Consider the following 16115-nt stretch of genomic DNA (forward strand, 5'->3'; position numbering starts at 1 on the left):
AGAGTCCGGCTATATTCAGATTTCGCCGGAAAATTCCACATTGAGGGTAAAGTGCTCCTAAGTCCTCTGATTAAGTATAAAAGAGTACTTCCACCACAGTAATAAATTAAAGGCAAACAATGAAATATAATAGGTCAATATATGCATTTTCAAAATGTGAAAAATAATGTTTATGGATTATTATACTCCATAAATTATTTATTTATATTTTTGTGTATCAAGTGGTTTTTTTTAAAAGGTGATTAATAATGCAGTCGGTGGATATGCAAATCTTCATAGAGCTTTGACAATTAATATTCTTCTCCCTAATAAACTATACCATAACATTAATTAATTATAGTTAATTAATTAGTTCTCCTGGTTCTCTTTACCCAGTTTCAGTTCATCAATTATTTTAATTTTTATTCAAAGAGTATTGTGTGGTTGATCCAAAAGCAGCCGACTTAGTCTTTTGTTTAATTAATTAATTAGTAATGGAACATTTTTGATTATCAATAAATAAATAAATAAATTTAATGGGACATTTTTATCCACTTTTTTTTCTGTGAAATAAATAAATAGAATATTGATTTGACACCCACAAAACAACATGCCTTTGCCTTTGCCAAAAATAAAAAGAAAATTGTAGAAAGAAGGAAGAAATTACAATTTTTATGTCCAAACGCTTGCTAATAAAAGTTGTACATGTGTATAAAGCATGCCACATAAAGATTATAGTAATTCTATTAATATTGACTCAATATCATAATTCGACAAATATTGACTCAATTTATATTATTATCTTAGATAATAATTTGATATTTTATTTTAATAATCAAACATTAATTCGAGGCTAACGTTATTCAAAAAAATAATTTTTAAGAGTTATATTTGCATGATTTTTAAAAATAAAGACAAAATCTAAATAGAGACTTGAAAAAGAGATATTTGTGAGATACATTATATCTTTAACTCACAAATATTAATTTTTTTAATTTTTAATTTATAAATATTAATTATATCACATAAATTAAAACGTACAAAACAATATTTTGTAAAGGAAGTTGACTCTAGAATTATGCTCTTTACATGTTATTCACGATATCCAACTCACTAATTTCATCACATTTAGTTGATGGAATATTTGGTTAAGGGTATTACTATTGGGTACAATTAAATATTATAATATAAAGTTTTTTCCTCATTTATTTGTGTGGACAGACTAAAAATCAAATCTTTGTAAAAAGCAAAAAGCAAAAAACTAAGATACGTACGTTTGTAAATAGAGAATACAGCTGGTGGTGTTTGGTTGAGAATCTTCAAAAAAATAATAATAGAATAATGGAATATTATTCTTCGTATTTATGGATAAAATTATTCGATATTTATATGAATAAATTTATTTGATACTTATATGAACGAGAAATAATATATATTGCTTATATTTTGATGGGAGATATTTCATCTGTCTCAATGTAAGTGATGTAGTTTGATTAGATATAAAATTTGAGAAACAAAGAACTTTTTGTTTGAATCTTGTAATCTTAAATTAAATATGTATATGATCTTTTAAATCTTGCAGTTTTAAACTTGTTAAGTAAAATATTAAAATTTAAAAACTTACAAAATATAATAAGTAATAACATTCTTTTTAGGACATACTAAATAAAAAAATTACGCTTAAATTAAAACAAAGAGAATAACATATATTGTCTAATTATGGGAGATAATATACGGCCTAGACCTTATAGTGGCAAAACATGTATCACCTAATGAAATCTTAGAGTTGCTCGATATTTATATTGGTAAATAGTAACAAATACTTAATAATGAGAAATATCATGTATTGGTGAAAGATAAAAAATTTCGATAAGATAATTGAAGTCCGAACAAATTAATTTAGAAATCAAAGCTATATACTTTTGCTATTCATTTTTACTTGTCCAGTATTCTAAAAATAGATTTTCAGTTTTAGTTGTCACTTTTTACATATCAAGAGAATTTTTTTTTCTTGTTTTACCCTCAACATTAATTACTTATTTCTCAAATCAATTTTCAAAACCTATGACTATATATCAATTAATATGCATATGATAATAAACTACTCATATTAATCGTTATATCTAGGACTGTTCATGGTTATGGTTATGGTTATAAAACCAAACCGATTAAAAAAATTGATATTTAGTTTGATTTGATTAGGTTTGGTTTTAAATTTTGAAAAACCAATATTATTTGGTTTGGTTTTGGTTTTACTAAAAATTAACCGCAAAAATAATCAAACCAAACCGAGAAGTTATATATATAAATTTTACAATTATTTATAAATAAAATATAAGTATTTTGATAAATTTTAATTAACCTAAGTCTTTAATTTTACTATTTTATGAAGCCCAACACTTATATTTTAGGCCAACTATAAAAACGTTAAGTCTAAATCCCTCAATATTCATTACTTTAAAGATCATACTCTCTCTGTCCTATATAAAATTTTCTAACGCAACATTGAATAATCTAAAGCTCAAGCTAAAGAAGATGGTAATTGATTAGTTTTGACTATGAAATATTGGGTTTTTTTTAGAAGTAATTTCTCAATATTTTAAGGTGTAATTTTATTGAAAAGTTTATTAATAAGATGTTGAGATCTCCAGAATATTGAACCAACTTTATGCTATTGACAATGAGTTTTTTTAGTTTCCAAAACTTGGTACATTGGATGAATCACTTTGTTCGTGTAATAGCTTATTTGTGAATTATTCATGTACTAAGTGTTTTTGTCTATCAAGATACGTATGTCCAGAACAAACTTATTAGTTTCGAACCGAAAAAATCTAACCAGACCGAACCAAACCAAACCGGCTTTAACCAAACCGATGGTTATTTTTTTATTTGGTTTGGTTTGGTTTTGGTTTTAACTAATAATCGATCCAAACCGAACCATGAACAACCCTAGTTATATCTTAAGAAATCTGCAAAATCAATGTAAATAAATAGACATAACGAACATATCAACAAAATAATATTTTTTTTTCTGTTTAACTCTCAATATTAGTTACTTATTTATCGAATCATTTTTTAAGACCTAAAACTATATATCTACTTGTAACAAACTATTTATATTAATCGTTATATCTTAAGAAATCTACAAAATTTAGCGAGAACAAGTAAACGTGAACGGATAGAAACTAACTTCACCAACGTAACCAACCACCCCCTCTCATCCCACCACCCACTTCCACCCCCAACCCCCCAACCAATCAAGTCCCACAAAATAACACTATATATATATCCACTCATCCTTTTCCATTTGAAAGAAAGAAAAAAGTGTCTAAGCAAATTCTAAAACCATAATAATAGTATTATCCCAAAATATGGGATTACAAAACCAGCTTAGTGACATTTCTACTGAATCAATTCCAATATTAATGATAACCCTTTTTGCTAATTCTCTTAATTATCTCCGTTCCTTAATCTACACTTTCCTTCAATTTTTTGGCATCTCTTCTTCCCGATTTACCCCTCATCAAATCGACGATTCGTTCTGTGAAGCGGTCGGGTCCGGTTTAACCGGCGTTATTTACCTCGCCGATCAGCTTAATCTGAACCGGTTGCTATCTTATCATCATCAACAGCAAAATGATGAAAAAACCGGTGCCGATTCAAGTACCTGTGTGGTTTGCTTGAACCGGTTGGGTGATGGTGACCGGGTGCGCAAGTTAGCATGCCGGCACGTGTTTCACACGGAGTGTTTAGATGGGTGGTTCAATACGCTAAATTTCAACTGTCCACTTTGCCGGTCTACTTCGGTCTCCGGTGAGCGCGTGGTGAGAGCGCGGCGGCGCGTTGCTGGGGATTTACTTGCTTGGTTCTCGTTGAACTGAGTGTTAATGGTCGACGATGAAAATTAGACTTTTTTTTCTCTCTCTTTTTATTTTTCTTTTCACTTTTGTGGGAATACTTTTAGTTTTTTTTTTTAAATTTTATTTTAGGAAATTAATATTTTTTTCCTTTTTGTTTTGTTTTTGAAGGGCATTGATAGGAAGCTCTTTGCTACCACTTGATAATGATGTAAAAAGGTTTTTGTTTTTGTTAGTATTACTACATCTTAATATGATTTCCTTTTCATTTCTTTTTAACTTTCGGTGTTTGAGCTTTACTCGAGCTTAGTCAATCAACTTCGTGATTTTTCATAGTTTTCACCATTTTCTTTTAGAAAAATAACCTTTCGCTATCTAGGCTTCCTCGAAGGAATGGTCATGAGCCTCTTCTTCCTAGAAGGTCATGCCCTAAAAAATGGGCTATTTCTCCTTTTCGTAATTACTTTCTTCATTCATTTTTACTGAATATTTTTGAAGATAGACATGCTCATCAAGAAATAGTGATTGACATGATTATTTATCATAATATATCTATTAATTGAATTTTAGTACTAGGTGTAGTAAAATAATTTGGAGAAGACGTAATTAATGCTAAAGCTAAGATATGAAAAAAATATTTATCTTTTGTTGATTGTATTAAAAATGAACAATCTTATCAAAATTTTGAAATAGTGGACAAATAAAAAAGTGAACAGGAACTAAATAGAAGTAGTAATTTTGCTAATTCAATTGAGTTATTAAATTGTTGAAACCTTTGGGTAATGAACTCTTTCTTTAACATATTTAATCAAGATAAAGACTTTAATTTGAAACACAATATTCTACTTCAATGATGAGGAGATCGAGAGTTGGTGCTGTAGACAAACAAATTGATTATATGTGGTTATCTTAAGAGTCAAGTTGCATGTTTCTGGTGCACAATCTTATCAAATGGATTTTGAATATGTACATAACCAAGTACATGACTATTTTCTAATATTACCTCTAATGGTTGTTGCATTGCTTCATCATATATTTTTTCTTAATCTTAGTCTTATTTGTAGGACGATACTGAATATGTTGATGTTGTACTTATATCTTAAGCTATCTAAGTTGATGCGAGTTCTCCTTCAAATTGCAAGGACAACCACAATGATGATATATGATTAGTAGTTAAAAACCATTAAGTATAATTTTTTTTTAACAAGGTAATGAATAGTGATGAAACCTAATCAACATTTGAATTACAATCAAAGACATATGGTTGGGGGAATTAATCATTCATTACTAAAGGAGTCTTTATCTAGACATTGGAAGAGACAAAACAAACAAAACACTTCCATAGAAGTATCATTATGTATCAACAAATGTACCACATTAACGTAAACAGAATTACAAGAATATAATTTGCCCTTTTACCATTTCACCTTGTATGCAATCAAGTCACTCTCTTTATGGTCACAATTCACAACCATCCCCCTCTCTTGAGTACTTGTGATGCAATTATTCTTTTACTTACAGAGTCAATTTAATTCTCAATGTGCATTCATTCAATTATTTTACTTTGTTATAAACACATCTTTCAATTTAAGCTTCAAATTATTACTATTAGTTTGATCTCATTTTACTGTTGAGTGATCTCATGAGTTTCTCCTGGTCAGTAAGACTGTGGCGGAAATGGCAGCGATGGCCGTAAGGACAAGGATCACCATTAAGGACCATACGGCATACCTCAGTCTTGTAGCGTGGGTGGCGTAGGACAGGACGAAGCTCTTCAATGCCATGAGCAAATTGGCAGTTGTCTCCATATGGACATGCCCCTGTTTCTTGCCATTTGTTGCACAGTTCAGTCTTGAACATGCCCTGATTGTAAACATCTAATTCAAGTGGTTCCTCTTCCTTCTTGCTTCCTCCTTTCACATATACCCTTTGCTGTGTTATCACCACAAAAACATTGATTTAGGCCATGGACACATTAATAACATATCAATTTTCTTGGGCTGAAAATGTAATTCTAAACAATTTCAATAGGGTAAAAAGATACAGAACACAAGTAAATAGATGCACTTTGTGGTATGCTATCTTTATGATATAGCCTATAAAACTTATTGGCTAGATAGAAGGTAAGCATTCCTTTTTATTCAAATTTTGTTAATGCAATGTAACCATCTACAACAACAACAAATCCAGTGTAATCCTACAAAGCAGGGTCTGAGATGAGAAGGTAGAATGTACGCAGATCTTACTATTATATTAAAAGTGGAATCTTTGTCTATGGGCATAATGTATTTGTACTATATGTTGAATACTTCCCCTTTCTTTCTTTTATTTGAGTCGAGGGTCTATTAGAAACAAACTCTATCTTTACGATATAAAGTTAGATTTGTGTACACATTAGCCTTCCAAACTAAACTCGTGATTTGAATTTGGTATTATTGTTAGCTCACTATATGAATCATCAATAAGGTTGCAATATAGAAGAAATATGTACCGCTGTGTTGACTGATGATGATTTGGTCCGATTATGTGGCCTACTTCCACCAGCAGCATGATTTGTTTTCAAATAACCATTAGAACGTACTGAAATACTCTTGGGTAATAGTACCCGATCCACTCCATCTGCCCGACCCGAGTCCATCACGCTAGTTGGGCTTAGATGACGATCCGCAACTACGTCTTCCCATGAATGCCCATCGCTGGATGTTTCCTCTTCATGTCCAACACCAACATGCATCCTCCTCAGCCCATTATCCAGGCCCAAACCCGATGAAGGCCCATAATCCGAAGAAGCTTTCAGCAGCAAGGACAGTCGATTGTTCAAATTGAAATTCACCATTTTCAAATTGATGTTCTCTTGACGAAGAGCTAGAGTTTTCTTCTCTGTTTCAAGGAGCTGAGATAACACTCTGTTGTGACGATCCATTAGATCTTGTTGATAATGCTGGTCGATAAGCAATTGAGAGCTGTGATTTTGACGGAATCGAGGTGTTAGTACCGGCGTCACTGTTGTCTCTGTTGACGGTTGACTGTCGTCGAGTAACAGTCCGGTAGGAGGAAACAGCATCGATGAGTAGAGTGAGGTTAGATCGAAGGCGGTAGGCTGGCTGAGTACCGACGGCGATGGCAGTCCGTTGTCGTAGCTGAATGCGCCTCCGCGGCCAGCGGTTGAAATTTCCCTCTGCATTCTCGTCTGCTTCAAAATCAACGTGTTTCGTTACACGCTGATTTTGTGCAAGTTGCTACAGATGTAAAACGTAGAAAACGTTTTCAATCAGTTCTTCAAAAATAAGCAATTCGTTTTCTATTTACTAGCATTTGAATATGAAAAAGTCAGTAAAAAGTCCTCTCTTTTTTCTACTGAAACTCAGAGTGAAACTGATTTCACAATTCGCATTCTACATACTAATCGAAACAAATTCAACCGGTTGTTTTCGTTCTAATTTTGTAAAAATCGCATCAATTCGATGACAACAATCCGAACAGAGATTCAACAATATCGCTTCGAAATTTCTCTTTTTCTTCTCATTACACAGTAAACAAAAACTCAAACATACTTCTAAAAGTTGCTATGGAAATTAACAATACTTCACTGTTGTGATGTGAACAGAGCAAATCATTTCAATTTTAAACAGTTCTTCCTCCTATTTATGAGCGAACACGGATGAAAATTCACGATCATTCTATTACTCAAACTCTCTAAAAGTTCTCACTTTTCTAGCAAGTTCGAATAAACAGAAATTACATAGAACTGGATCTATCATCGTAGCGAAAAATGAAATCAGGAGCAAATAAGCACACAGAATCGAGCACGAAAACACGTAACTGAAATCTACAAACATTCAGAATCAGAAATTCAAGCAGAAAATTGAAGAAGATACCTGATGAAACAGCAACGAGCAGCTTGAAGTGAGCTGCGAATACTGATTATTCTTCCACCAATTCTTCTAGAGAGAGAAAGAGTAAAATCATAGAGAGAAAAATTATGAGCTCTGCTATAATGGAAGATGAAAGAGCTTCATATATATATATATATATATATAGTAAGATAGATTTCTCTTGATCACTGATCAGAGACAGGGAGGGGTAGTTTGGGTAAAAAGAAAATAGTAACCGTTTTTAGTGTATGTATAGCTCTGTTTCTGGTAACTGTAACAGAATCGTAATTTAGTTATTTGACACTATTTGCCCTTGAATTCCGTTCACATGTAGCAAATTTCCGAGGGTATTAACGTCATTTCATTAAGCTAACTCTAATGAATTCAGGGATATGAAGTGGAAATCGAATTGATTTATAGCGGGAATATATATTTGAATATTTGTGGTTTATATTACTGGCTTGACTTATTTAAATTTGCACTGTATAGATCAATAGAAGGGTAAAATACACCATATATGTTCGATTTATCTGAATTCACACTGAGTAGACCAATATAAGGATTAAACGTTCTTATTGGCTTGATTTATCTGCCCGTTTGTACCGGACAAACCAATAAAGGACAAAAGGTTTACTACTTGCTTGATTCAGATAAACCAATAAAGGTTAAAAGGTTTACTACTTGCTTGATTTATTTGTATTTGCATCGGGTAGACCAATAAAGAGGTCAAAGGATCCCTACATAAAATTTATCTATTTATCAGGATTTGAACTCGAAATCTCTAGTTACTTAAGGGATGAGGGCATTGGCCATCCTACTCCATTCCTTTCGTTTATATACTTTAAGTGCGATTGCTATAATATATACTTCCTCAACCATTTTAAGATACATAGATTTAAGAAGATCATTGCTTACTCCTTAATAGCTCAAATGAATCTGATGACTATTTGTATGTTTGATCGGGCGTCAACCATTATTTTGAGTATTTTCAAGATATATTCATTTGGATTACTATTTATTTTGCTGATTATATCATTTGTTAGAAATGTAAATACTAATAGTGTACATACCAATGTTTATGTTCTTTCTATTTTTCTTTACATCACACTACTTTAAGTTACAATCCTTTCCTCCAACCTGCTAATGCGAAATGCTTTAGGCATCGAACTGCCTGTTATGTAAACAAAAGAAGGCAACTTGTACTATGTTTTGTTTTCTAGAAGTGATCAAATTCAAGAACTTTATGTAGTTTGATTTGATTTTATTAAGTTATTTGAAGAATCATATATCCTAGTAGTTGGATCTACAAGCAGTTAGCCTAATAAAATTGAGTTTCAAAAGTTTACCAACTCTATTTTTGGATAGAGATGAAGTTCCAATTGATGAATTTGTGTTCTTTTCCCTTCTAAATTTGGGTAATTTTTTTTTTTGTGTGGGGGTGGGGTGGGGGAGGCTCATGACTATAAAACTAAATTAATTTATCTATATTCTTACTTTGTGACAATTATATGATACATTACAAGAATTAGAAATTGTTAGAGTAAAGTACATCTTTAAATGGAAAGAGATAATGATTGAAGTTGATGAAAAAGGTGTAAGCTACAAGTTAGTGCAAGTACATTAGTTCATTACATTCTTGAATCTGAAATGTGATCATTTGATTCTTTGAATCAATACTTGAATATATTAAGGTCTAAGGTAGATAATTAGTTAGCAACTTAGCATATTGTTAAGGCTTTTATATAGGAAGTTACTTATCCTCCCCTCCCTCCACCTATAATCATATATCATATATATATATATATATATATATAAGAGAAATTTAGGCCCGTCTACGTGGTGCCATCACAAACCAAAATTTTCTTTTAATTTATTTATTTCCAAAACTTGCCTTTTTTTTATGAAAAGTAATGACATTTATGAAAAGTTGTGACTTTTATGAAAAGTTGCAACCTTAATGAAGAGTTATGACTTTTATGAAGAGTTATGACTTTTATGAAAAGTTATGTCTTTTATGAAAAGTTGCGACTTTAATGAAAAGTTGCGACTTTAATGAAGAGTTGCGACTTTTATGAAAAATTGCGACTTTTATGAAAGGTTGTGACCTTTCCGAAAGGTTGCAACTTTTCCGAATAGTTGTAACTTTTCCGATAAGGCACAATAAACATTTGTTCACACTACCTTTTGTTGTCTATAAATAGAGGGATTTCCTTTCATTTAAAACAACGAAAAATCTTAACATCTTCTTCTTCACAATTAAATATTTATGTACTTTGCTCCTGTTGAGTGACTCACTGACACAATTATTTATGTTATAGATCCTGGTATGTATTTTTACAGTCATTAATTTATGTTTATGTTGTTGAGGATAAATGATAAGATGTACTCCTTTACATTATTAATATTTGTTACTACGTAATCTTGTATGTAAGATAATATAGTGTTTTAGTTTTAATGACTGATAGGTTTTAAGTATTATTTTATAAATTTCGTTATATTAAATGCCCGCGCGAAATACGGGTAATTTTACTAGTTACCTAATAAGTGATTAGATCGTGTAAATATTTTCTTTCACTGTCAATAATTATACAAAGTAATTAATTTAGCATGAAAATGACTCATGCCAGTTAATCGTGCAAAGTGTGAATACTACTAATTAAAATATAAATTTTCAGCAGTATCCTTTGTAAAATGGCTTATTGGTAATATTTCAGACGATTTTTCATAGAAAATCTCATATTTTTCCTTGTGTTTTAAGTAGAGATTGCTATAAATTCATATCTTTTCGTAATATATTATTACTAGACAATTTATGCAAAGTACAATCCATCATAAAATTTTACTAGCAAGCAACAATAGTAGAAAATAATAGTTAATCTTTAATTAGGTGATTAATAATGTCACACCCATCACTATCACTTATAATGCCTTGTTACTTAATCATCAACTTAATAATCCATAATAAAGGGAAAGAAGATTTAAAACTTCCATTCAATTATTATCTAAATTATTTCACAGTTAAGAAACTTTAGAAGGACAATAAATAGGGTCCCATCATTTATCTGCTTTTTACTTCACAAAATCAAATTTAACATGATTTTCTCCATTATTTTCTTAAATTAAAAATAATAAGATTTGGTTACAACAAAATTCTCATTATAGCTTGCTGTTAGGGAAGACTATATGTTGATTGCTTGTGTTTGCTTGTTATAGAAGATTATCAAGATTATTGTTTGGTGGTTTTGTTTTACCAATTATTTTTTTAAAAATTTAATTTATATACACTAATAAATTAATAATATTGTACATTACTATTTACATTATCAATATATTTTAACCTGTCGTAACAAGTTATACGTCTTATTTTTTAGGTTACTACATTTAGTTATCTTTAATTTATAAGACATTTAAACAGATGTGTAAGTTAAACTCTTTCTCTTTTGGTTGTTATGGAAGATTATCAAAAATGATGTTTGTTGTTTTAGTTTTCCAAATTCTTTTTTGGACTTTAACTTATGTTAAAGATATTATATTATCACTATATTTTAACTTGTTATAATTGGTTTAATTTAGATTACTAATCTTACTTTTTATGTATGATTTCTTCACTTTTGTTTTACGTGGCCTGACAATGCAAAAAATCATTTTACACTATCAATGCATAATAGCTAAACTCATTTCTTTTTGAGTTTAACTTATACACCATTAGATTATTCAAATGATATTTACAAATAAACTTTCTAGAAAAATAATATTTGAAATCTTTAAAATGAAATATATTTTGTGCTATAACAAATAAAAATAATCTGATAATATAAAAACTATTTATATTCTAACATGTATATCACTTAAATACTTTGTCCTCTAAAGAGTCATGACATAAATTAGAGGTGGTTAAAGAGATTTGCCATTTAAGAAGGAAACAATGATTTTCTTTAGGGGAAAAAAGAAGTTTGCTTCTTTATCACAACTTTTAACTAACTATTAATTTTATTTTCAATTTTTTCATATCTCTCCAATCACAATTTAATTTGAATCATGTTTTGTTTGGTGTAAATAAAGCCAATATGATGCCACTTTCAACCTCCAACTTACACACATTTTCTTTTTAAGTAATTGTCAAGGTTGTTAAGCTAGCTATCACACATATAATATTATTATATAGTTTTGACTTCCTTTTCATTACAGTTTGCAATTGTCACACACATTGGCCCTACCATACAAACACAAATATTACTCAATGAAGCTAATTTCAACTCGTGTATATATATATATATATATATATATTCCATTTGTTTACTTCTTTTAATTTTATCCCGAAACTATTATTATTTGTATTTTTTTTTATCTGAACTATATATCACCATCTATTAAAAGATATTTCGAAGTTGAATATTAGTGGTTTCCTTTTACTAATTTAACTATCACTATGTACTCAACTAGATGTATGTTATAACATAGATGGTGATGATTCAGGTAGGAAAAGTGAATGTACAACTGATAGTTAAAACGTAAAACTCACAAAAATGTGATAATTCAAACATATTTTTGATCGTTAACTCTTAACAAAAATATACTTGATATCACCTATTACGTGCACCTTGACTATTCCACTAGTTAATTACGTGTTTCCTCCTATCAACATATATAGGTACCAATAAACTTAGGTAGATGGGGATTTTTTTTCACACAAACTGACTCAAACATTGCCGATATTTAAAAAAATAATCGAAAGAAGTTGTTGCTTTCATGCTATCCATTTTAGGCTCGTAGAATCAATTGAAAATATTATGTGTTAATTCTACTATAACGGTATTGAATATTGATACTTCCATGACATTTATTTGTATTGACTGATAATTTAAGGCATTATTATGTCATTAAGCAAATTAAATGGTTGAACAAACTGGGGTCCCTGAAAACTCAATTTAGCCAAGAACATTTTGTAAAATGTGATGCACATCTTGAACATCTTGTCATGTTGAAATGATAGACATTAATTGCATATTCATTTTGTTGGAGGGTAGAGATGGCAATGGGTGTGGAGCATATCGACTAATGCAGTGCTGTAGCTAACTCGTTAATTAATTATAAGTATCCTCTGCTGAGGGAGTACACTAACAAGAATGAAACTCAGAGGAATTGACCTACAATGCGGTAAAGTGTATGATTTAATTTAATTAGATGGAAAGTGAAAAACCTTAATTATATGAGGAATTAGGAAGATGAAAGAACAAAATACGAAAAAGGGATAAGATCCAAGAAAATACATACAACATAAGAGGATAACCTTTAGTAGATTGTTTTTAGGTTCAAACCACAAACAAGGTGGCTTAGAGGGTTAAAATAAATCCGAAATCAAAAGCAGGACAGGACAGGGTGGAGCGAGTTAAAATTTTTGTTGGGTAACATTTCACCCCCTCTATCCCATTTGCCATCCCTACCTATGTTGCATAGACCCTCCAAAAATGCCATTGTAACTTGTTTTCGTGTCGAATCCTCAAAAAATGCATAACTTTTGAAGAATATGACATACTTAGAGGTATTTTTGAAGAGTCCGAGCAACATAAATCTCTATGGAAGGAGAGATGAAGGTTAGGGGGGGGGGGGTATGCTATTGATTTCATTACTAACACAAGTCTACATGTCAATGGGTGATGTTTATCACAAAAAAATTACTTACTACGAACTATGTAACATCAACAACCAACATAGCTTAATAGGTAAAAGGTCAATATCTAGGAATGTTAAGATTTAGAATCAAACAAACCTTCATTTCAGATGGACTATCACAATAAGTCTGTCTTGTCCTATTGAGCAAAAATGCACAATCCAATCTACACAACATAATACAGAAAAATACTCTCGATAACAACGATATTTGTCTGAATATTTTTTGAAATTTTATTATAGAGAACATACGATATACATGAAAAATCGGTTCCACAGAAAACTAAGACGATTATTCTGAAATGTTATTATAGAGAAGTTCAATTATAGTTTATAAAACAAAGTGTTGATCTTATGATCTATATATTGAAGTATTATGAAGTGTTGATCGTTACACAAAATAAAATGTGATTCTTCATCATTTGATATAGTGACAAAACATTTATATATTTTAATTGTTACTTAATTTTTATTATATTGTATTATTAAATGAGGAAAAATCACATTTTATTTTGGGTAACTATCAACACATAAAATAATTGGATCCATATTTTGTGGAACAGTATAACTTGTTCCCTAGTTTTAGGATATGCAGTAACATAAAATTTGGACAAAAAATATTTGAAATTTCCAGTTATGCGATTATAAAATTTTAGCTATATGTACTGCCATTTTTTAGACCTATTTTTGCTAAATCAATTAAATTTGGTTCAAAATTTACATAACACTTGTATATACACATGTTAATTCCCCTTATAAATTAGATGTACATGATTAATGTACAAACAATTAATTAATTTATACACATTTATCTAATTAAAAACTCGAAATATTTTACTAGGGTGACAATTTCCATTATTATTTGAAAATTAGGTATTAAATAATCCAACTTTAAAAGTACTTAAACCTAGTCAAAACCCTATTAATTAGCACTCGAATTAGTATTCTTTTCAATAATAAAATAGATCACACGAGAAAAAGTCATTTTTTTAATACTAAAATTGTTCCTTTAGTTACGCTATTATTGTTATGTAAAATCTCACCATAAAAACACTTCATTTCTCACTCTCACTTCTATGCTCACACTTTTTTTTTTTTTTTTGTTTCTAAATTCACTTTTATAATCCAATGGAATTTTTTAAGGAATTACTTACTATTTTTTGTACCACCACCCTTCTTTTCGGCGGTGGATTTTGTTATTTTACTTTCCTCTTTGGCTCCGCGGAGCAGAAGGGTAAAAGTGCAGTTCAACTTTCTGGTGGTTCTCTACCTAAAGAGAAAGTTCAAGAAGGGTATGATCGATATTCGTCATTTTTCGAGCGTGGCCCTAATGGAAATGAAATGGACTCCTCCGATAAAGTCCCCGCTCTTGTTGACACATTTTATGATCTCGTCACAGATATATATGAGTGGGGTTGGGGCCAGTCTTTCCACTTCTCTCCTCGTATCCCGGGAAAATCCAATCGCGATGCCACGCGTATTCATGAGGAAATGGCAGTTAATCTTTTGAATGTGGAGCCTGGAGCCCGTGTCCTTGATGTTGGTTGTGGGGTTGGTGGCCCAATGCGGGCCATCGCGGCCCACTCAGGTGCTAATGTTGTTGGTATCACTATTAATGAGTACCAAGTGGAACGGGCCCGGGCCCACAACAAGAAGGCGGGGCTTGACTCTATGTGTGAGGTTGTTTGTGGCAATTTCCTAAAAATGCCCTTTGATGACAATAGTTTCGAGGGAGCTTACTCCATCGAAGCTACATGTCATGCACCTAAGCTCGAAGAAGTATACGGAGAAATCTACCGGATATTAAAACCTGGATCATTCTACGTATCCTACGAGTGGGTTACAACTGAATTATACAATTCAGACGATCCTGAACATGTGGAGATAGTTCGAGGGATTGAAAGGGGAGATGCATTGCCCGGGTTGAGAAGCTACAAGGACATTGCTAAAATCGCAACCAAAGTAGGTTTTGAGGTGATTAAAGAGAGCGATTTGGCTAAGCCACCCGCGGAACCATGGTGGACACGGCTCAAAATGGGGAGGATTGCTTACTGGAGGAATCATGTCGTAGTAACGATACTTTCTTGGCTCGGGATCACCCCTAAGGGCGTCGTCGATGTCCACGATATGTTGTTAGTGACAGCTGATTATTTGGCTAAAGCAGGTGACACTGGCATTTTCACTCCTATGCATATGATTCTATGTAGGAAGCCTGAATAAGTACATGTACGATTATAGCGATAAATCGCGATGAATGGGTATTAATTAGTTACGAAGATATTATCGACGAATTAGCGATGAAAATCATGCCTAGTCATATAATTAATCAGTTTAGCACTAGTATCAATTTTTAATTTTTTTTTTTTGTAGTGGCATTAATGGTATCTACATATCTACATATGTTTTTTGGCCTTATAATGGATTTTTTTGTCTTTCTCAACCTTTTTATAACAACTTCGTTTGTTTTAATATTCTTTTTGACTTTTATAGGGATAGACTTTCATACAATTATAACAACATTTGATAATTAAATCTTGTTTAACAATCATCTATAATAAGATTAATAAAGATAGCTAATACATCCTTAATAAACTTTGATCCTTCAAACTTTTGTCCAATGAAATACACATATATGTGCATATATTTCTAAGGAAATTATTTCCTCTGTATTTCTCTTCTCTGTTTCTTCTTATTTCTTTACTGTTTCACTGCATTTTCGAGTTGTTGTAACTCT

The 16115-nt window shown here is 31.1% G+C and overlaps 3 protein-coding genes across 3 annotated transcripts; 2 read left to right on the forward strand and 1 right to left on the reverse strand.

Annotated features, from left to right (window-relative positions):
- The first annotated feature begins 3350 nt into the window (after nucleotides 1-3350).
- On the forward strand, nucleotides 3351-3860 carry LOC125868869 (E3 ubiquitin-protein ligase RHA2A-like). The gene has a single exon (XM_049549436.1). It carries the CDS (start codon nucleotides 3351-3353, stop codon nucleotides 3858-3860), a length of 510 nt encoding a protein of 169 aa, XP_049405393.1.
- Nucleotides 3861-5167: 1307 nt separating this feature from the next.
- LOC125867502 (zinc finger CCCH domain-containing protein 15-like) lies at nucleotides 5168-7835 on the reverse strand. Its single transcript, XM_049548025.1, has 3 exons — nucleotides 7715-7835; nucleotides 6328-7075; nucleotides 5168-5768 (listed from the first exon to the last, which is right to left on the reverse strand). The coding sequence occupies exons 2-3, from the start codon at nucleotides 7018-7020 to the stop codon at nucleotides 5445-5447; spliced, it is 1017 nt and encodes a 338-aa protein (XP_049403982.1). The 5' UTR covers nucleotides 7021-7075; nucleotides 7715-7835; the 3' UTR covers nucleotides 5168-5444.
- Nucleotides 7836-14490: 6655 nt separating this feature from the next.
- Nucleotides 14491-15606, forward strand: LOC125867501 (24-methylenesterol C-methyltransferase 2-like). The gene has a single exon (XM_049548023.1). It carries the CDS (start codon nucleotides 14510-14512, stop codon nucleotides 15599-15601), a length of 1092 nt encoding a protein of 363 aa, XP_049403980.1. The 5' UTR covers nucleotides 14491-14509; the 3' UTR covers nucleotides 15602-15606.
- The last annotated feature ends 509 nt before the right edge of the window (nucleotides 15607-16115 follow it).

This window comes from Solanum stenotomum, chromosome 6, assembly GCF_019186545.1.
Source record: "Solanum stenotomum isolate F172 chromosome 6, ASM1918654v1, whole genome shotgun sequence".
NCBI lineage: Eukaryota > Viridiplantae > Streptophyta > Magnoliopsida > Solanales > Solanaceae > Solanum > Solanum stenotomum.

Coding starts and splice junctions, on each gene's coding strand:
- LOC125868869 (XM_049549436.1), top strand. CDS start 3,351: ATGGGATTACAAAACCAGCTTAGTGACATTTCTACTGAATCAATTCCA.
- LOC125867502 (XM_049548025.1), bottom strand. CDS start 7,020: ATGCAGAGGGAAATTTCAACCGCTGGCCGCGGAGGCGCATTCAGCTAC. Junction 5,769..6,327: donor CATCATCAGTCAACACAGCG/GTACATATTTCT, acceptor GTGATAACACAG/CAAAGGGTATATGTGAAAGG.
- LOC125867501 (XM_049548023.1), top strand. CDS start 14,510: ATGGAATTTTTTAAGGAATTACTTACTATTTTTTGTACCACCACCCTT.